Source organism: Hemiscyllium ocellatum, chromosome 31, assembly GCF_020745735.1.
Source record: "Hemiscyllium ocellatum isolate sHemOce1 chromosome 31, sHemOce1.pat.X.cur, whole genome shotgun sequence".
NCBI lineage: Eukaryota > Metazoa > Chordata > Chondrichthyes > Orectolobiformes > Hemiscylliidae > Hemiscyllium > Hemiscyllium ocellatum.
The window spans coordinates 4,068,752-4,091,122 of NC_083431.1; the positions used below are offsets into that span (position 1 = coordinate 4,068,752).

The 22,371-nt window shown below is 49.0% G+C and overlaps 1 protein-coding gene across 2 annotated transcripts in view; it reads right to left on the bottom strand.

Moving 5' to 3' along the window:
- Nucleotides 1-9,311: 9,311 nt before the first annotated feature.
- scarf1 (scavenger receptor class F, member 1) overlaps nt 9,312-22,371 on the bottom strand; it is a 39,850-nt gene continuing 26,790 nt past the window's right edge. For both annotated transcript variants that reach the window (XM_060848011.1, XM_060848010.1), the window contains 2 exons: nt 12,555-12,689; nt 9,312-10,742 (listed from right to left, as the gene is read on the bottom strand). In XM_060848011.1, coding sequence (XP_060703994.1) covers nt 9,757-10,742; nt 12,555-12,689 — 1,121 coding nt within the window. In that variant the 3' untranslated portion in view covers nt 9,312-9,756. The remainder of the gene's footprint in view (nt 10,743-12,554; nt 12,690-22,371) is intronic.

A 22,371-nucleotide genomic window follows, 5' to 3' on the forward strand; every position in this document is an offset into this window, starting at 1 on the left:
TTTACAAGACATTGTCTGCTTGCTTTGCGAGACAGTTGTTAAACTGTTGCTGTGGTGTTACTTACCCGAGAATGCATCTTTCACTTGGGCTTTCGTTTGTGGTCAGTTTGTGGTGGTAAGGGCAAAGGAACCACGGTGAAGTCTGACTACGCAAAATTCCCTCATGTTTGGAAAACCACGTTATACATTCACTTTACTCAGAGTGGGACGGGAGGGTCAGCTGAGATCTATAAATTTGGTAGGCAGGGTCAGTAGCCTGCAATCTCCTTCAGACCCACTCACTCCATCAGAGTGCTGAGCTACAATCAACAAGACCTGCTGTGGTGAGTATCCAACTCTCTGTATGACCAATTCTGGCTGTAATCAGAGCCCTGAGGCTGGCGTTGTGATGGCCCTTTGACAATCTCCAGGCTGAGGGTCTTGCAGGTTATAACTGTAGTTGGGGTTTGAGACGCAGAGCAGCTAACACGCGCACAGCAAGATCCCATGAGTAGCATTGCAATAATACAGAGAAAATCTCTTTTGGAGATGTCGACTGCAGTATATGAGGGCAGCATCCAAAGTGCAGCGAAATATTCCTGATGAAGGGCTTTTGCCCGAAATGTCGATTTCGCTGCTCCTCAGATATTGCCTGAACTGCTGTGCTCTTCCAGCACCACTAATCCAGAATCTGGTTTCCAGCATCTGCAGTCATTGTTTTTACCAACTGCAGTATAAATACTGGCCTCAAAACACAGAGGGGACAGTCTCATACCTAACAAGGGGATCAGACCAGCAGACCAGTGAAGATCACAGCTCGATCAGTGCGGCACCCCTCAGCACTGACTCTCCGACAGTGTGGCGCTCCCTCAGCACTGACTCTCCGACAGTGCAGCACTCCCTCAGCACTGACCCTCCGACAGTGCCCAATCCCTCAGCACTAACCCTCCGACAGTGCGGCGCTCCCTCAGCACTGACTCTCCGACAGTGCAGCACTCCCTCAGCACTGACCCTCCGACAGTGCGGCGCACCCTCAGTACTGACCGTCTGACAGTGCAGCACTCCCTCAGTACTGAGCCTCCGACAGTGCGGCACTCCCTCAGCGCTGGCCCTCCGATAGTGAGGCACTCCCTCAGCACTGACCCTCCGACAGTGCGGCACCCCCTCAGCACTGACCCTCTGACAGTGTGGCGCTCCCTCAGCACTGACCCTCCGACAGTGCGGCGCTCCCTCAGTACTGACCCTCCGACAGTGCGGCACTCCCTCAGCACTGACCCTGCGACAGTGCGGCACTCCCTCAGCACTGACCCTGCGACAGTGCGGCACTCCCTCAGCACTGACCCTCCGACAGTGCGGCACTCCCTCAGCACTGACCCTGCGACAGTGCGGCACTCCCTCAGCACTGACCCTCTGACAGTGTGGCTTTCCCTCAGTTCTAATCCTCTGACAGTGCGGCACTCCCTCAGCACTGACGTTCTGACAGTGTGGTGCTCCCTCAGCACTGACCCTCCGACAGTGCAGCACTCCCTCAGCACTGACCCTCCGACAGTGCGGCGCTCCCTCAGCACTGACCCTCCGACAGTGCGGCGCTCCCTCAGTACTGACCCTCTGACAGTGCGGCACTCCCTCTGCACTGACCCTCCGACAGTGCGGCACTCCCTCAGCACTGACCCTCCGACAGTGCGGCACTCCCTCTGCACTGACCCTCCGATAGTGCGGCGCTCCCTCAGCACTGACCCTCCGACAGTGCGGCACTCCCTCAGCACTGACCCTCCGACAGTGCGGCGCACCCTCAGTACTGACCCTCTGACAGTGCAGCACTCCCTCAGTACCGAGCCTCCGACAGTGTGGCACTCCCTCAGCACTGACCCACCAACAGTGCAGCACTCCCTCAGCACTGACCCTCCGACAATGCAGCACTCCCACAGCACTGACCCTCCGACAATGCAGCACTACTGAGTGTTGGTGGTGCAGGGAGTGGATGTGATACCAATCAAGCAGGGGCTGCTATGTCCTGGATGGAGTCAAGGGTCTTGAGCATTGTCAATGATATCCCCAGGATGTGGATTGCGGAATGGCCAATGATAATAATACCTTTGACTGGCAAGGGGAGATGGTTGGTTTCTGCTTTGTTGGAGATGGCCATTACCTGTCAGTTCTGTGATGTGTGAATGTGGATTGTCAGGTGTCAGTCCAAACATGGATGTTGACCAGGTGTTGGTGAATGTGAGATGCAGTGTGCGGAGAGGGACTACAATGCTGAGTAGTTGGCCAAGGCCCTAACTGAACTGAAGGTGACAGTCTGATGGTAATGGTGTGTCCTCACCATCCTGTGGTCTTTCCAGGTCGGATCAATGGCGAACACTTGGCTGCTGATTCTCTCGGTTTCACTCTTCACTGTCTCATCATTAACTGATTCCAGCACCCTCAACATCACCTTCCAACGTAGCCTGAACCTGGCCAGGAAAATCCTGCAGGAAGTTCGAGATTTACTCATTAAATACGTAAGAACCACAATCCTCTCGCTGTTCACTTCCAGGTGGTTGATGATCAGGAGCTCCCAGGAACGCAGTCCTGATCATTGAATGGTTGTTACTAGACCATTTACCTTTCTTCCAAGTCCAATGGGTGAATTTTTTTTGGGCGGGAGGGGGATCCAAAACAGAAAAAGTGACCTTGAAAATCCTGCATTATTGTAGCAGTTCTTCAGGTTCATCTAGGTTCCTTACTCCTGCCCTGGTCTGGTCAACACATGCACTTGTGTGAAAGAACAGGAAGGAAAATATGATTTAAATGGTGACATATTGGGAAGTATGGATGTACAAAGGGATGTGGGTGTTCTTGTACACCAGTCAACGCAACTATCAGGCAAGTGGAGCAAGCAATTAGGAACTCCAATGGCAGACTGACCTTCATTGCAAGAGGGTTTGCGTTCAGAACTAATGATATCTTACTGCAGTTAGACCACAGCTGGAGTAAAGTGTGGAGTTTTCATCTTCCTGCATCAGAAAGGATATCCTTGCCATAGAGGGAGTGTAGTGGAGGCTCCTGGGATGATAGGACTGTCCCAGACTGGTTCAACTGGACCTGTGTTTATAAGGGAGGGGATCTGATTAAAACATATCAAATTCTAACAGGGTTGGACAGACTAGATGCAGAGGGAATATTTTCATGGGAGGGGAATCTAGAACCAGGGGACCGTGCCTCAAGAGTATGATCGACCATTTAGGACTGAGATGAGGAAAGATTTCTTCACTCAAAGAGTGTGAACCCAAGGAATTCCCACGTGCCTCAGTGGGTCTCAGGCAAAGCAATGCTGAAAATTACTGCTGTCTATTTATACGTTTGAGTTTCCAAAACCTCAATCTGAGCTATAAATCTTCTCAAAACTCATTGAGATAGAGGATCAGCCATGATCATGTTGACATGTGGAGCAGGCTCAAATGGCTGAATGGCCTCAACCTCTTCCTACGTTCGGGGTCCCCGTGTTTCTAACGTGGGTCCAGCACACACGGGCAATGTCCCTTGTCTCGGTGTTCTGGGAGAGATACTGAGTGCTGTTCTCACTCTGTGTTTTTGACTGATTTTAGAAACATGAGAAGCTGGGCAGTCCAACCTTTGAGGATTACAACATGATGTTGTACACTTTACCCACCACCGCCATCGAATACATGGACTGGCTGGAAATGCAGGTACACAGGCAGTAACGGCAGCTCGCACCGCGGTCTCTCCTCCAGCCACAACCCCCATCCCCATCACCGCCACCCCCACCCCACCCCCATCACCGCCACCCCCACCTCATCCCCATCACCCCCACCCCAACCCCATCCCCATCCCCATCACCCCCACCCGATCCCCATCACCGCCACCCCCCACCTCATCCCCATCACCGCCGCCCCCACCCCCCCCCCATCACCGCCGCCCCCACCTCACCCCCGTCACCGCCACCCCCACCCCCACCCCATCAACGCCACCCCCACCCGATCCCCATCACCGCCACCTCCCACCCGATCCCCATCACCGCTACCCGCACCCCATCCACCCCCACCCCACCCCCACCCCATCAACGCCACCCCCACCCGATCCCCATCACCGCCACCTCCCACCCGATCCCCATCACCGCTACCCGCACCCCATCCACCCCCACCCCACCCCCATCACCACCACCTCCACACCACCTCCATAACCACCACCCCCACCCCATCACCACTACCCCAGCCCCACCCCATGCCTTCATTACCATCCCCCACCCCCACCCCAACCCCCTTCATAACCATCTCCCATCCCCACCCCACCCCTTCACTACAATCCCCTACCCCTACCTCTACCCCGACCCTCTTCATTACTACCCTCTACACCCACCCCACCCCCTTCATCACCATCCTCCCACCCCCACCCCACCCCTTCATTACCATTCCCCCACTCGTCCCCTTTCTTTACCATCCCCCACCCCCGCCCTCATCCCCTTCACCACCACCCCCAGCACCGCTCCCCCCCGCCCTCTCTCTGTCCACCCCGTGCTGTCCCTCCTGGACTCACCTGGCCTTTGCTGTCACCTCCAGGATGTGGATCGCTTGCTGCTCAATACCAAGGATCTCTACACCTTCTGGATCCACGTGGATTTCAAGAGGATCGATGAACTGGCAGATTGCCAGGAATCAGCAATGAGCAAGTCCATGGAGGTGGTTTCTCTGGATCTCCGGGATTTGATCTCCCAGCTGAACTCCCAGGTACAGGAAGGGCTGGGTGTGGGGTGGGGTATCACACAGCCATCTCCTCCATTACCCAATGGGCAAGGAGCTGGTGCCAGGAGACTCTCGCTGCTTTACAATACACGTGGAGGCCACTCAGCCCATTCAGCTAGTACTGACCCTCTGTGGAACAATCCAGCCAGCTCCATGGCCCCTGTGGATTGAGTTCTCTCAAACACATGCTCAATTTCACTTATTGAACTCCCTTCCACATCCCTTGTTGGGAGCAAGTCCCTGGGGAGTGCAGCTGATGGTCTTCCCATTGCTGCCTGTCGATTTATCACCTGCTTCCTTCCTAACGCTTCATTTTAGGAATTTCAGCAAAACAATCCATTTTCTATCTCTGCATTTAACTCTCTCTCTCTCTCTGACATTTCCACTGTTCTGACAGAGAGTCCCATCAGTAACCCCACTGGCTCTCAGACACTGTAATACAGGCTGGGGAGTGAGCTTTAGGGTTCAAGCATTACTGATGTGTTGTTATCGATAATGCTTTGTGAATGTGTAGAGCCACATTGCCTGACTCCTCTCCCCCCCACCCCGTTCAGATTCTATATGCTTCGTGTCTTTCCAGATCTCAGCTCTGAACAGTACGTCCCCTGAACCCCTGGACCTGACTCTCCCCAACAACGTCCTGAACCCAGGCCACGATTGGCACAGCAAGCTACAAGGCTACATCATCTTCCGGGACCTGGAAACCTATCTGAACAAAGTGATCCGAGACTTCACTCTCTTAAAGACTAAATATCGGGAATGACAAGGCTGTGGTGTTCGAAAATGATCGAATTAAAACTTTCAGAAAATGTTATGCACTGAATAAATAAATAAATAGACTTTTTTACATTTAATACAGTTGTTTCTGTTTCACAACGATGCCATTGAGATGTAAAATGTGGAGCTTAATAAACAGAAATCACAGAGCAGATGCTGTTTAATGCTGTGATTGGCAGGTTTATAAATGTCGCCTCACTATTTAAGAAAGGAGCAGGAAGAAGAATAAGGAACAGCAAACACAGCCTTTTCAAACAGGAATAGGGAAAATACTGCAACTGATCGCTGTGGGCAGCACAGTGGGTCAGTGGTTAGCACTGCTGTCTTTTAGCACCAGGGACCTGGGTTCAATTCCAGCCTTGGGGACTGTTTGTGTGGAATTTGCACATTCTCCCCATGTCTGCGTGGGTTTGCTCCAGATTCCTCCCATAATCCAAAAATGTGCAGGTTAGGATGGATTGGCTGTGCTAAAGTACCTGTAGTGTTGGGTTCATTAGTCAGCAATAAATGTAGGGGTCTGGGTGGGTTGCTCTTCAGAGGGCCAGTGGGGACTTGTTGGGCTGAAGGGCCTGTTTCCATACTGTAGGGAATCCAATCTATTAAGGATATGATCAGTGGAGACTTAGGTAAAAATGACATGATTAGGTGCAAACAGCACGGGCTTGGCAATGGAGAATTATATTTGAGAAAGTTTAAACTGTTTTGAGGATGTTACAAACAAACATGGTAAAGGGGATTAGATGGATGTAGTCTGTTTGGACTTTCAGAGTGCTTTGATAAGTTTCCCCACAGGAGATTAATTAGTAATCACAGGAGGTTCCCAAGTACTGAGGATGTCACCTAGACAGAGGACGAAACGTCTGCAACACAAACTCCCAGCTCGGTGAACAAAACCACAACAATGAGCACCCGAGCTACAAATCTTCTCACAAACTTTGAATTAATTAGTAACATTAACACACACAGTGTTGGAGGTAATGTACATGGACTGAGGAGTGACAAAGAGACAGAAAACAAAAGGAATAAATGAGACATTCTTGTGCGTCTAGTGGGGTACCACAAGGACCAGTACTTGGGCTCCAACTCACAGCGTTTGCCAATGATCTGGATGGCAGGGAGTAGCGGGGGGAATGGGAAAGCTGTAGATCATATTCCCAACGCTGTAGATGATCGAAAGCAAAGTAAGAAATATGTGTTGCAAGGAAGATCTAAAACATTAAGTGGACTTGGACAGGCTTGGTTAGGGACTGGGCACGGACATGGCAGCTGGAATACAATGTGTCTCAGTGGTTAGCACAGCTGCCTCACGGCACCAGGGACCCAGGTTCGATTCCAGCCTCAGGCGACTGTCTGTGTGGAGTATGTACATTCTCTCCGTGTCTGCATGGGTTCCCTCCCACAGTCACAAGATGTGCAAGTTAGGGTGGGCAATGTGCACAATTCCCAGGGATTGTGTGGGTTTGCAATGGGAAACACAGGATTACAGGATAGAAGCTGTGTCTGGGTGGGGTGCCATCTGGAGGGTTGGTGTAGACTGGATGGGCTGAGGAGCCTAATTCTAGCCAGGGATATTCAGGCACTCCCTCAAGGTTCAGGGTTAATTGGTATGTCAATGATTTTTATCCAAAAACATCTCTTTAATTTGCCAGATATTTTGAGACGTTATTGTGGGGAGAGTGTTTCTCTGATGTGTCAGTGAGACAGGAGAGTGTAAATGGTCTTTCAGAGTGTGCTGAGAAATGAGACTTTGACAGAAATTGTTTTTCTAAAATCATTCCCGGATATGGGTGTCACTGGTAAGGCTGACATTATCGCCCATCTTGAAGTGACCTCCCGAAGGTGATGTTGCACTAACAACAGAATCCCCTGATTAATCAAAATTATTACAACAAAAACCCAGGTTGAGGAAGTTACTTCAGGTTTTGGGTTAACCAGCCTTAAAAAGAGAGGAAGAGATTAGCCTTTGCTTCATACAGGAAGGTCACAGAAGACAATGAGAGTGCGGATGCTGTTGGTCACTTTTGGATTCTTTACCGTGGACACTCCAGTAAACACTTCAGGAATCGCTTGCCGCTGAACAACAGAACTTTGTTTGATGGCTCAGGAGGATGGTCTGGCAGCATTGTTATTTTTAGCGCTGGGAAAAATGTTCATTTCCTCTCTCAGAGGACTTTAGGATAGGGCTCAGTCAGAAACATTTACAACTGCAAACTGAAGGCCAGAGATTAGACTGCACTGTCGGAGGGTCAGTACTGAGGGAGTGCTGCACTGTCGGAGGGTCAGTACTGAGGGAGTGCTGCACTGTCGGAGGGTCAGTACTGAGGGAGTGCTGCACTGTCGGAGGGTCTGTGCTGAGGGAGTGCCGCACTGTCGGAGGGTCAGTGCTGAGGGAGCGGGCACTGTCGGAGGGTCAGAGCTGACGGAGTGCCGCACTGTCGGAGGGTCAGTGCTGAGGGAGCGGGCACTGTCGGAGGGTCAGAGCTGACGGAGTGCCGCACTGTCGGAGGGTCAGTGCTGAGGGAGCGGGCACAGTCGGAGGGTCAGTGCTGAGGGAGTGCCGCACTGTCGGAGGGTCAGTGCTGAGGGAGCGGGCACTGTCGGAGGGTCAGAGCTGACGGAGTGCCGCACTGTCGGAGGGTCAGTGCTGAGGGAGCGGGCGCTGTCGGAGGGTCAGAGCTGACGGAGTGCCCGCACTGTCGGAGGGTCTGTGCTGAGGGAGTGCCGCACTGTCAGAGGGTCAGTGCTGAGGGAGTGCCGCACTGTCGGAGGGTCAGTGCTGAGGGAGTGCCGCACTGTCGGAGGGTCAGTGCTGAGGGAGCGCCACACTGTCGGAGGGTCAGTGCTGAGGGAGCGCCACACTGTTGGAGGGTCCGTGCTGAGGGAGTGCTGCACTGTCTGAGAGTCAGTGCTGAGGGAGTGGGCACTGTCGGAGGGTCAGTACTGAGGGAGCGCCGCACTGTCGTAGGTGTAGCCTATCGGATGAGGTGTTACACTGAGCTGATTGCTTTTTGCTGAACATGAGAGGGGAACTGGATGGGAAAGAGTGTGTATTATCCCTGGTTTCCCAGATTACACTTGCCCCTTAATGGGCATTTATCAGCTGTGAAGGAATGATGTTGCAGACGTGGGAAAGTGAACATGAAATGAAAAGTGCCCCAATCTCACAACATCACCTGGTCCGCTCCGAATGTGAGAAACTGAGTGGGATTTCACCTGAATCACACACAAATGCTGTGTGTATTCCAACTCTCGCCAATCATTTGAAACAAACTCTCGTACAAAGTTTATATTTACTTTATATAGAAAATAATATTTCACATATACACAGAAATATTGTCAGTGCTGCTCTCGGACTGCATACTGACCCCCTCGGCAATATCACACTGGGAAAACATGCCTCCCTCCCCCCTCATCCTGATATTACAACCGATCCCCCACACCAACCCCCCATCATAGCACTGACCCCACCCCCATCGCACCCCTGACCCCTCCCCATCTCACCACTGACCCCTCCCCATCTCACCACTGACCCCACCCCATCTCACCACTAAGCCCAACGCGATCTCACCACTGACCCTCCCCACCCCCATCTCACCACTGACCCTTCCCCATCTCACCATGACCCCACCCTGATTTCACCAGACCCCGCCCCGATCTCACCACTGACCCTCCCCACCCCCATCTTACCACTGACCCCGTCCTATCTCACCACTGACCCTCCCCACCCCACCACTGACCCTCCCCACCCAATCTCACCACTGACCCCACCCCATCTCACCACTGACCCTTCCCCATCTCACCACTGACCCCTCCCCCAACACCTTGCCATACTCCTGTTTGATTTGTTCGGTCAGTCCCCTCGGTCATCTCTCTCAAACAGCCCCATCAGTCACCTCCCTTGGTCACTCCCCTCGGTCATTCCCATTGGTCACCACTTCATTGTTGCCCAGCCAATGAGATGGAGCGGGGGATTTTCACAATAATGTAAAACTAGGATCTAGCAGCCCATCACTATCCCTGACTGTTGACCCGATCCCCCACTGACCTGATCCCTCCATTCTCCCGTCCCCCCACCCTCCCCAGGGTGTCTGCCAGGGTGGGGTGTTTTATATGTTTGACCAAGTCAGGCTCAGCATTGACCACCCTCCCCTCTCCCCCGCTACCACCCTGGGGGGTGGGGGGGGCAGAGAGTGGTCGCTGTCTGCCCCCACCCTCTGGGTCAGTGTGAACCTCTCTCTCTATCTCCGGGTTTCCTTCACAGAGCATTCTGCCGGGGTTCCTGCTGCCCGCCCGGGATCTCGGGCTCCAGCCCGGGAGAGGGTTCGGATTGGCTGGAGGGGTGCAGCATGTCCAGCCGCCCCTGTGTGCCCTCTGTGACATTGGCCACCAGTTTGTGGAGGATGGGTGTGGTTGGGATCAGGGCCTTCCTGGGCAGGGTGCTGGTACTGCCTGCTGGGCTCTGCTGGGACCCTGGGGAACAGTGCACACTGGGAGAGGCAGCCTCACCCGCTGACGCACACGACCTCAGCTTCTTCTCCAGCGTGCGCTGCAGTTTGGAGACGTTCTGTCCCCGGGCGCGAGGACCCAGCTCCTCCTGGGGAGCTGACCGTTGCTTCTGGAAACTTCCGAACCTCCTCAGCATTGCCTGGACCGTGCCGACTCCGATTCCATCTGCGGTGCTGGCCCAGATCCTGGAGGAGCGCTGAGGTTCCCGTGTCGGCGCCTTCTGGCTACTGCCACCAATCCTGGTCCCTGCCGGTGTGACCGGGGAGCCCCTCGGCTCCAGACCCTGGGGGTCTCTGGGGGCCATGGGGGAGGGAGCTGTGTGCTCCCCAGCACGTGCCCCGGGAGAGGTCAGACTGTGGTGGGATGGAGCTCTGCCGTCAGGGTAGACACCGGGCACATCGATACACTGGTAAGGCTGGCATTCAGACTGCCCTGGTACCGACTCAATGGGCGATAACTTACTGAGAGTCCAGGACAGCTTCCTTTTCCGCTGGGCATTGGCCGCAGGGATGACCCTGCTCTCGGGCATCGAGCCCCGCCTCCACTCAGGCCCGAATTTGGTGCCCTCAGCAAACGAGACAGAGGGCCGGTGAGCTTTCACAATGCTGGAGGTCCGAGGAATGTTCAGCGGCTGCACAGTGTCCTCACTGTTCGGCTCCGACTGCTCCACCGGGAAATAGTTACAGCGGGAACTCAATTCCTGAAAACCGGCTTCAGGAGTCAGCAACAAGCTTCCTGGAAAAAACAGGAAAAAATGTTCAAATCATCACCTCATCCCAAATCACCTTTGTTTGTAACTCCCAACCCTGAAGGGGCTGTCTCTCACTGGGATACAGTTCCTGTAGGGACTGTCTCTCACTGGGATACAGTTCCTGAAGGGGCTGCCTCTCACTGGGATACAGTTCCTGAAGGGGCTGCCTCTCACTGGGATACAATTCCTGAAGGTGCTGACTCTCACTGGGATACAGTTCCTGAAGGGGCTGTCTCTCACTGGGGTACAGTTCCTGAAGGGTCTGACTCTCACTGGGATACAGTTCCTGAAGGGGCTGTCTCTCACTGGGGTACAGTTCCTGAAGGGTCTGACTCTCACTGGGATACAGTTCCTGAAGGGGCTGTCTCTCACTGGGATACAGTTCCTGAAGGGACTGTCTCTCACTGGGATACAGTTCCTGAAGGGACTGTCTCTCACTGGGATACAGTTCCTGAAGGGGCTGACTCTCACTGGGATACAGTTCCTGAAGGGGCTGTCTCTCACTGGGATACAGTTTCTTCATTGCGATTGCTATGTCTTTGATGTTTTTCCTTTAATTCATTCATGGGATGTGGGTGTCACTGGCTGGGCCCCAGTATTTATTGCCCGTCCCTAGGAACCCCTTGAGAAGGTGGGGGTGAGCTGTCCTCTTGAACTGCTGCAGTCCATGTGCTGTGGGTTGACCACAATGTCCTTAGGGAGGGAATTCCAGGATTCTGTCCCAGTGACAGTGAAGGAACAGCGATATATTTCCAAGTCAGGATGGGGAGGGGCTCGGAGCGGAACTTGCAGGGGGTGGTGTTCCCATGTATCTGCTGCCCTTGTCCTTCTCGATGGAAGTGGATGTGGGTTTGGAAGGTGCTGCCTGAGGATCTTTGGTGAATTTCTGCAGCACATCTTGTAGCTGGTACACACTGCTGTTACTGAGCGTCAGTGGGGGAGGGAGGGGATGTTTGTGGATGTGGGGCCAGTCAAGTGGCTGCTTTGTCCTGGATGGTGTCGAGCTTCCTGAGTGTTGTTGGAGCTGCCCCCATCCAGGGCAAGTGGGGAGTATCCCATCACCCTCCTGACTTGTGCCTTGTAGATGGTGGGACAGGCTTTGGGGAGTCAGGAGGGGAGTTACTCGCTGTAGTACTCCTAGTCTCTGACCTGCTCTTGGAGCCACTGTGTTTATGTGGGGAGTGGTAATCCCCCCCACCCTGGATGTTGATCGTGGGGGTTATTACCCCACAATAGTAACACCATTGAATGTCAAGGGATGGTGGTTAGATTGTCTCTTGTTGGTGATGGTCACAGCCTGGCAGTTGTGTGGCGTGAATATTACTTGCCACTTGTCAGCCCAAGGCTGAATATTGTGCAGATCTTGTTGCATTTGAACGTGGACTGTTTCAGTCCCTGAGGAGTTAGGAACGGTGCTGAACGTTGTGTGATCATTGGTGATCGTCCCACTCTAACCTTGTGACTGATTGTGCTTTGATGTTAGAGGTCGTCACTATTACCTCTGCATCTATTCTTTGGTTTATTGTCTTTGCTAAAGGCAATAATCATCTCACATCCAGGATGCTCCAGTGTAAAGCACCAAAAGGCAGCTTCCTGAGTCATCTGCTATCACAATAAATAATTCCTGGATAGTCTTTGCTTTTCCCATGGACCCATGGAGAGTGACTGACCATGTCCCTACGTATGAGGGGACTCCAGGTGTTGGGGCAGAGTGGGGCAAGGTGGGGGTGTCTTTGTATCCTGTGCCTGTCCCTGTCTCTGTACCCACATGGACTGAACACGAGATTGGTCCTCACCTTCCTGAGGAGGGACACAGTAGACAGGTTCCCCCTCATCAGTGCCGAAGGAGGAGAATGAGACAGACTCCCATCCAGCTGAGGGAGAGTCAATGAAACTGCAGTTGAAACTGACATCAGCGTCATGGTGGGAAACTGCAAGAAAGGACAAAGAGTTACACATCACTCCTAACGCAACGACGGGTATGTCGGGTTTCAAGAAATCGATTGTGTGAGGGGACTCTCTAGTCCAAGGTAGAGACAGGCGTTTCTGTGGCCAGCAGAGAAAAAGCAGAATGGTGTGTTGTTTCCCTGGTGCCAGGATCAAGGGTGTCTCAGAGAGGGTGCAGAATGTTCTCACGGGGGAGAGGGGCCAGCAGGAGGTCATTGTCCACATTGGAACCAATGACATTGGAAGGGAAAAGGTTGAGACTCTGAAGGGAGATTACAGAGAGTTAGGCAGAAATTTAAAAAGGAGGTCCTCAAGGGTAGTAATATCTGGAGTACTCCCAGTGCTACGAGGTAGTGAGGGCAGGAATAGGAGGATAGAGCAGATGAATGCATGGCTGAGGAGCTGGTGTATGGGAGAAGGATTCACATTTTTGGATCATTGGAATTTCTTTTGGGGTAGAAGTGACCTGTACAAGAAGGACGGATTGCACCTAAATTGGAAGGGGACTAATATACTGGCAGGGAAATTTGCTAGAACTGCTTGGGAAGATTTAAACTAGTAAGGTGGGGGGGTGGGACCCAGGGAGATAGTGAGGAAAGAGATCGATCTGAGATGGGTACAGCTGAGAACAGAAGTGAGTCAAACAGTCAGGGCAGGCAGGGACAAGGTAGGACTAATAAATTAAACTGCATTTATTTCAATGCAAGGGGCCTAACAGGGAAGGCAGATGAACTCAGGGCATGGTTAGGAACATGGGACTGGGATATCATAGCAATTACGGAAACATGGCTCAGGGATGGGCAGGACTGGCAGCTGAATGTTCCAGGATACAAATGCTACATGAAGGATAGAAAGGGAGGCAAGAGAGGAGGGGGAGTGGCATTTTTGATAAGGGATAGCATTATAGCTGTGCTGAGGGAGCATATTCCCGGAAATACATCCAGGGAAGTTATTTGGGTGGAGCTGAGAAATAAGAAAGGGATGATCACCTTAGAGATTGTATTATAGACACCCCAATAGTCAGAGGGAAATTGAGAAACAAACTTGTAAGGAGATCTCAGCTATCTGTAAGAATAATAGAGTGGTTATGGTAGAGGATTTTAACTTTCCAAACATCGACTGGGACTGCCATAGTGTTAAAGGTTTAGATGGAGAGGAATTTCTTAAGCGTGTACAAGACAATTTTCTGATTCAATGTGGATGTACCTACTAGAGAAGGTGCAAAACTTGACCGCCTCTTGAGAAATAAGGCAGGGCAGGTGACCGAGGTGTCAGTGAGGGAGCACTTTGGGGCCAGCGACCATAATTCTATTAGATTTAAAATAGTGATGGAAAAGGATAGACCAGATCTAAAAATTGAAGTTTTAAATTGGAGAAAGGCCAATTTTGACGGTATTAGGCAAGAACTTTCAAAAGCTGATTGGGGCAGATGTTCGCAGGTAAAGGGATGTCTGGAAAATGCGAAGCCTTCAGAAATGAGATAACAAGAATCCAGAGAAAGTATATTCCTGTCAGGGTGAAAGGGAAGGCTGGTAGGTATAGGGAATGCTGGATGACAAAAGAAATTGAGGGTTTGATTAAGAAAAAGAAGGAAGCATATGTCAGGTATAGACGGATAGATCGAGTGAATCCTTAGAAGAGTACAAAGGAAGTAGGAGTATACTTAAGAGGGAAATCAGGAGGGCAAAACGGGGACATGAGATAGCATTGGCAAATAGATTTAAGGAAAATCCAAAGGGTTTTTACAAATATATTAAGGACAAAAGGGTAACTAGGGAGAGAATAGGGCCCCTCAAAGATCAGCAAGGGGGGATCCAAGATGGCGGCGACCCAGCAAGACTGAGTCCACAGTGCTCTACCCAAAACTTGGGAAAAGTGGGCTATCCACCCCCACCACACTCACTAAACCATTTATAATAGTTGTTAACCTTAAATAGTTACCTATTAGTACATTTAAATAGTCTAATACTAGCTGGAAAATGAGTAAAGGGAAGGGAACAGGCGGCTCTAAGAAAGCAGAGACCCCTCCCCCACCCTCTCCCTCTTCAGCTGCAACAAAGATGTCTTCAGCTACTTCAGGAGATTTACCAATGAAGATGAGCTTTGAGGAGATGTTTGCCAGGTGGGAGGCGAAGATTGATGCTTTTATCGATGAGTCTCGGCAGAGCAGAGAAGCACTATCAGCCGAGCTGCAGAAGCAGGGCAGAGACATTCAGGAATTGGAGTGCCGAGTCAGAGAGGTGGAGTCGAAGGCCGCAGCCTCAGAGACTGCGATAAAATCAACAGCCGACCACATCCGTTTTCTCGAGAATCGAGTCCAGAACCTAGAAAACCACATTGATGACCTCGAAAATCGATGTCGTAGAAAAAATATTCGGTTGTTGGGCCTTCCCGAGCAGGAAGAGGGAGGCCAGCTGACAGCATTCTTAGAGCATTGGCTGCCACAACTTTTAAATCTGCATAATGGATCAGGCCAGGTAAGGGTGGAATGGGCCTACCGGGTCACAGTACGTGGGCCCGGCTCAACCCAGCGCCCACGCCCGGTCCTGTTCCAGCTGCAGAGCTATAGGGAGAGGCAGATGCTCCTGGAAGCCTCAAGAAATCTGGGAAAAGATCCCCAAGCTATGACCCACAAAGGATCCAGGATCATGCTGTTCCAGGACTTCTCCCCAGCTTTGGTCCGAAAGAGGAAGGCATTCGATGAGGCGAAGAAGCGTTTAAGGGACTTAAATATCCAGTACTCCTTACGATATCCAGCGACGCTACGCCTTAGCCACGAAGGATCCATATATAACTTCGGATCACCGGAGAAGGCTAAGGAATTCTTGGACACTCTTAAATAAACTGTAAGAGATTGTGGACGCTGGTCTGCCTTTCCCATTATTTTGGTTTACATCCCTTCATCTTTACTTATCTTTCCCCCTATGTGTGTATGTATATATATATGTTGGGGCGTTTGGTTAATGTTGATGGGGAGAGGTGGTTACTTTATTCTATTTTACTTCTGTTTTTAGGAGCGGGGTTGTTTTTCTTTCCCCTGTTATTTTGTGGTATTATATTTAAGTATTACATGTTGAGATTGTAATCTTATAGTTATATATGGTATTAATATTCCCAAATATATTTAGATGTGGGTGTGGGTGGGGGTGGGGTGTTCACTGTTAACTCTAGCTTTATATTATATTTGAATTCTCCTCATTTTATTGGGGAACACCTGGGTCAAGGGTGGGGCACTGATTGGAAGAGGGTAAGATGGACTGTGGGAGAGGAAGTGACGCTCCCTGGGAACAAGGGAGAAAATCTCCAATTCGGAATGTTTTATATTTTTTATACTTAGAAAGAGTTTTTTGTTATATTGTTTTGAGTGTATCAGAGAGTCTTTACTTTTGTAAATCTTGTAAGCTCCATGCTCGGGATGTTCTAGATAGGGTTTCCCCTCCCGAGGGGTCTCGGATCTGTCCAGATGATTATGGCTGAACAGTCGGTTAAGTGGTGCACCTGGAATGTCAGGGGGAGTAATTCGCCAGTTAAAAGGAAGAAAATATTATCAAATCTTAAGAAGGAGAGAGTTGATATAGCTCTCCTACAGGAGACACACCTGTCGGATAAAGAACACTTAAAATTACGACAGGGCGGATTTGATCAGGCCTTTTTTTCCTCTTTTAATTCAAAAAGCAGGGGAGTCGTTATCCTTGTCCGGAAGAACTTCCCTTTGAAAATTCTAAATCAGATAAAAGACGAATCTGGACGATATATTTTGATTAAAGCCCTCATAAATGGAGAGGAATATGGGATCTTAAATGTGTACTGCCCCCCGGCACACCCCTTTAAATTCATAACGGAAGCTTTTTCAAAACTGATGGCCTTTGGTGCCCGTCATACAATTATAGGGGGAGACTTTAATTGTATTATGGATCCGGAAATAGACAGGATTCCCAAGAGTGCCGCTGGAGTATCTCCCAGATCTAGACAACTGGCGGACCTGAATAAAGAATTAGGATTGGTAGATGTATGGAGATGTCTCCATCCACAGGGTAGAGATTTTTCTTTCTACTCTAATCCACATAAATGTCACACAAGAATTGATATGTTTTTTGCCCCATCGATTTTTCTAAACTCTATAGCAACCTGTAAAATAGGTACTATAGCAATCTCTGACCATGCCGCTGTATACATGGAAACTAAGGTAAAGAACAATGGGACATCCGCTCGGCATTGGCGTATGGACCCCTTCCTGATAAAAGATAGCAAATTTTCAAAGTACTTCTCCCAAGAACTTAAAACTTTTTTAGAAATTAATACTGGTACGGCTAGCAATCCGTCAATGATGTGGGAGACCATCAAAGCTTATGCACGAGGTTTGATCATCTCCTATTCAGCGACCCAGAGGAAAATGAAGGGAGAGCAACAGCGTCTGCTCGAAGCTCGCCTAAAAGCAGCCAAAACAGCATACGCTGATAGACCTTCTATCACAAAATTGCAGAGGATTACAGCACTTAGGACAGCTTTAAACACCGCGCTTACTCAAACGGCTAAAAGGGAAATATTATTTGCGAAACAAAGATTATATGAATATGGCGACAAACCGGGTAGATACTTAGCATTTCTTGCAAAGAAAAAGAAAGCCCCTCAAACTATTCCAACCATCAAGGAAAGTACAGGTACCCTGACTCATGATCATAAAAAGATCAATGCGACCTTTAAAGAATTTTATTCTGAACTATATAGATCGCAGGATTGTGAAGATAGGATTAGGAGGATGCAGTCATTTTTTAAAAATTTGACCTTCCTGGGCCTGACTCCGGAACAGGTGTCGGCCCTAAATACCCCTTTAACAGTCCAAGAAATACTTGAGGCAATTAGGCAACTTCAGAGCGGAAAAGCACCGGGCCCGGAAGGTTTTCAAGCTGAATTCTATAAAGAATTTACAGGAATATTGGCTGACCCACTTATGGATATGTATAATTTTGCGCATAGTCAGGTCTGTCTCCCGCCCACGCTGAAAGAAGCAAATATTTCTCTTATCCTCAAAAAAGGAAAAGACCCAGAAGATTGTGCATCTTACAGACCAATATCCTTACTAAATGTAGACTTTAAAATTCTCTCAAAAATGTTAGCACTAAGACTAGAAAGGGTACTGCCATATATTATAAAGGAGGACCAGACGGGATTTATTAAGGGCCGCAGATCATCCAATAATATCAGAAGGGTCTTGAATATGATCCAAGCCTGTCATCAGGGAAAGATACCAGGAGTAGTAATTTCATTGGATGCGGAAAAGGCATTTGATAGGGTTGAATGGTCATATTTATTTTACACATTGGAAAGGTTTGGCGTTGGACAGGTGTTTACCAAATGGGTTTCAACATTGTATAATGACCCCAAAGCAGCTGTTATTACTAATGGGTTAAGATCGGATGGCTTCAGTGTGGGTAGGGGCTGCCGTCAAGGATGTCCTCTCTCACCATTGTTGTTTACACTGATAATCGAACCATTAGCAGAAGCCATCCGGACTGATCCTAATATAACGGCCCCGAGGATTGGTACAGGTAAACACAAAATTACCCTCTATGCAGATGACGTTCTCTTATTCCTCAGTAATCCTTTAATGTCAGTGCCTCGTCTAATTCAAGTTATTAATACATTTAGTGCATTCTCAGGCTATAAAATTAATTTTTCAAAATCGGAAGCCATGCCAATGGGTGGTCTGGCTATGATACCCCACTTAATGGACGGATCCCCTTTTCCCTTCCGTTGGTCCCTGGAGGGCTTCTTATATTTAGGTATTTTTATCACGCCAGTATTTGATCAGCTGTATAGGGCTAATTTTGTACAATTAATGGAAAGGATAAGGCAAGACCTCCAGCGATGGAGAGACCTTCCGATTTCCTGGCTAGGGAGAATAGCATTAATTAAAATGAATGTTCTGCCCCGTCTCTTATATCCTATGAGAATGCTCCCGCTGATGCTGCCAAGGCTAGCCCTACGTAAATTATATGGCTGGTTGGGCTCCTTTATTTGGAACCATAGACGGCCCCTTATTAAGCTGAAGAAGCTACAGCTTCCACAGGCAAGGGGAGGACTGGACTTCCCAGACTTTAGGAAATATCAGTTAAGCTCCCTACTAAGTTACATAGCTGATTGGGTTTCATCTGATCCACAATCAATTTGGCTGGATATCGAAGCCTCCCAAGTAAAATACCCACTTATTAACCTTTTATTTTCAGATAAGAGGAAAATCATTACAGACCACTGTAAAAATCCCATAATATTAAACACAATTAAGGCCTGGAATATAATGCGGCAAAATGAGGGTAACTCACATAAAACATCCCCCCATGCACCAATAGTAGGCGCATGGGGATTCCAACCGGGGATTACAGATGCCACCTTTAAACTCTGGAGATCCAGGGGCATCTCATGCTTAGGGGACCTATTTAAAGATGGGATCCTGATGTCCTTTGAGCAGCTGCGTCTGAAATTCGGAATACCTAATGGGGATCTCTTTCGATACTTCCAAGTTCGAGATTATATACAGAGGAAGACTACATTAATAGATAGTCTTTATAAATCAGACAGAGAACGTAATGTCTTACGACCAGCGGGGGCATCCTCCGTTAGTACTATATACCATTTGCTACATGATGGAGTCTCAGGAGACATGGATGACCTGCTTAAAACATGGGAGCAGGACTTGGGGCTAGAAATCTCTGAGGATATGTGGAATGACATTTGGGAAAATGCTAGAAGAATTGCTATCTGTAACAGAACTCAGGCTATCCAACTAAAGATACTTCATAGGGCCCATATAGCTCCGGCTCGACTGGCAAAATTTAAGGCAGGAGCATCTCCAATGTGTCCTAAATGCAAAATAGAGGTGGGTACTCTTGTACATTGTCTGTGGACTTGTCAGAAAATCCGCAGATACTGGTCTAAAGTGGCAAATACCCTGACAGAAATTTTAGGGACGGAAATTAGGGTGGACCCTGTATCTCTCCTTTTGGGCTTTTCGAACCTCTCATCTCTGGATATGCATGGGAAGAGACTATTTTCTATTCTCTCTTTCTGTGCAAGGAAAAATATTTTGGTGAACTGGGTGGCTGAGGGCCCCCCTGGACTTTCAAATTGGCACAGATTAATTATGGAATATATCCCCCTTAACTTCCTCACAAATATGGTGCACCGAAAAACTGAATTATTTTATAAAATATGGCAGCCCTTTTTGAATTATATAAATGCAGATATTTCGGCTATCCTAACAAGGGCTTTTATTTAGTGAAGATTTCAGACCGGGCTGCTCCGAGGCCCCTTGGGAGAGGAATCCTGCACGAATACGGGTTTTATTATATTCGATGTTTATATATTCCGAGCATGTAAGAGACTTAGGTATACACTCTGGTTAGTTATAGGTTAGATTAGTAGAAAGTTGAGGTTTTTTTTTCTTTCTTTTTTCGTTTCTTTTTTTTTTGTTTTCTTTCTTTCTCTTATCTTTGTTAAATTATGACTATTGTATATATGATTTAATTGTACATCAATGTTTGTATTTGAGAGTTTTGTTTATTTTTGTAAATTTGCAAAAATGTTAAATTTCAATAAAAATATCTACAAAAAAAAAAGATCAGCAAGGCTGCCTTTGTGTGGAGCCACAGAAAGTGGGGGAGATACTAAATGATTATTTTGCATCAGTATTTACTGTGAAAAGGATATGGAAGATATAGACTGTAGGGAAATAGATGGTGACATCTTGCAAAATGTCCAGATTACAGAGGAGGAAGTGCTGGATGTCTTGAAACAGTTAAAGGTGGATAAATCCACAGGACCTGATCAGGTGTACCCAAGAACTCTGTGGGAAGATAGAGAAGTGATTGTAGTGGTTCTGTTCGCCGAGCTGGAAGTTTTTGTTACAAACGTTTCGTCCCCTGGCTAGGCGACATCATCAGTGCTGTGGAGCCTCCTGCGAAGCGCTTCTTTGATGTTTCTTCCGGTATTTATAGTGGTCTGTCCTTGCCGCTTCCGGGTGTCAGTTTCAGCTGTCCGCTGTAGTGGTTGGTATATTGGGTCCAGGTCGATGTGTTTGTTGATGGAATTTCCTAGAGGCATGGCATTCATCCACAAATTCCATCAACAAACACATCGACCTGGACCCAATATACCAATCACTACAGCAGACAGCTGAAACTGACACCCGGAAGCGGCAAGGACAGACCACTATAAATACCGGAAGAAACATCAAAGAAGCGCTTCGCAGGAGGCTCCAGAGCACTGATGATGTCTCCTAGCCAGGGGACGAAATGTTTGCAACAAAAACTTCCAGCTCGGCGAACAGAACCACTACAACAAGCACCCGAGCTACAAATCTTCGCACAAACTTTGAAGAGAAGTGATTGCTGGGCCTCTTGCTGAAATATTTGTATCATCGATAGTCACAGGTGAGGTGCCGGAAGACTGGAGGTTGGCAAACGTGGTGCCACTGTTTAAGAAGGGCGGTAAGGACAAGCCAGGGAACTATAGACCAGTGAGCCTGACCTTGGTGGTGGGCAAGTTGTTGGAGGGAATCCTGAGGGACAGGATGTACATGTATTTGGAAAGGCAAGGACTGATTAGGGATAGTCAACATGGCTTTGTGCGTGGGAAATCATGTCTCACAAACTTGACTGAGTTTTTTAAAGAAGTAACAAAGAAGATTGATGAGGGCAGAGCGGTAGATGTGATCTGTATGGACTTCAGTAAGGCGTTCGCCAAGGTTCCCCATGGGAGACTGATTAGCAAGGTTAGATCTCATGGAATACAGGGAGAACTAGCCATTTGGATACAGAACTGGCTCAAAGGTAGAAAACAGAGGGTGGTGGGGGAGGGCTGTTTTTTAGACTGGAGGCCTGTGACCAGTGGAGTGCCACAAGGATCGGTGTTGGGTCATCTACTTTTTGTCATTTACATAAATAATTTGGATGCGAGCATAAGAGGTACAGTTAGTAAGTTTGCAGATGCACCAAAATTGGAGGTGTAATGGACAGCGAAGAGGGTTACCTCAGATTACAACAGGATCTGGACCAGACGGGCCAATGGGCTGAGAAGTGGCAGATGGAGTTTAATTCAGATAAATGCGAGATGCTGCATTTTGGGAAAGCAAATCTTAGCAGGACTTCTACACTTAATGGTAAGGTCCTAGGGAGTGTTGCTGAACAAGGAGACCTTGGAGTGCAGGTTCATAGCTCCTTGAAAGTGGAGTCACAGGTAGAAAGGAAGTGAAGGAGGCGTTTGGTATGCTTTCCTTTATTGGTCAGAGTATTGAGTACAGAAGTAGGGAGCTGAAAATGTGTTGCTGGAAAAGCGCAGATCAGGCAGCATCCAAAGAGCAGGAGAATCGAGGTTTCGGGCATGAGCCCTTCTTCAGGAATGAGGAAAGTGCAGGTTCATAGCTCCTTGAAAATGGAGTCGCAGGTAGATAGGATAGGATAGCCCTCCTGAAGAAGGGCTCATGCCGGAAACGTCGATTCTCCTGCTCCTTGGATGCTGCCTGACCTGCTGCGCTTTTCCAGCAACACATTTTCAGCTCAATCTCCAGCATCTGCAGTCCTCACTTTCTCTTCCTACAGGAGTTGGGAGGTCATGTTACGGCTGTACAGGACATTGGTTAGGCCACTGTTGGAATATTGCGTGCAATTC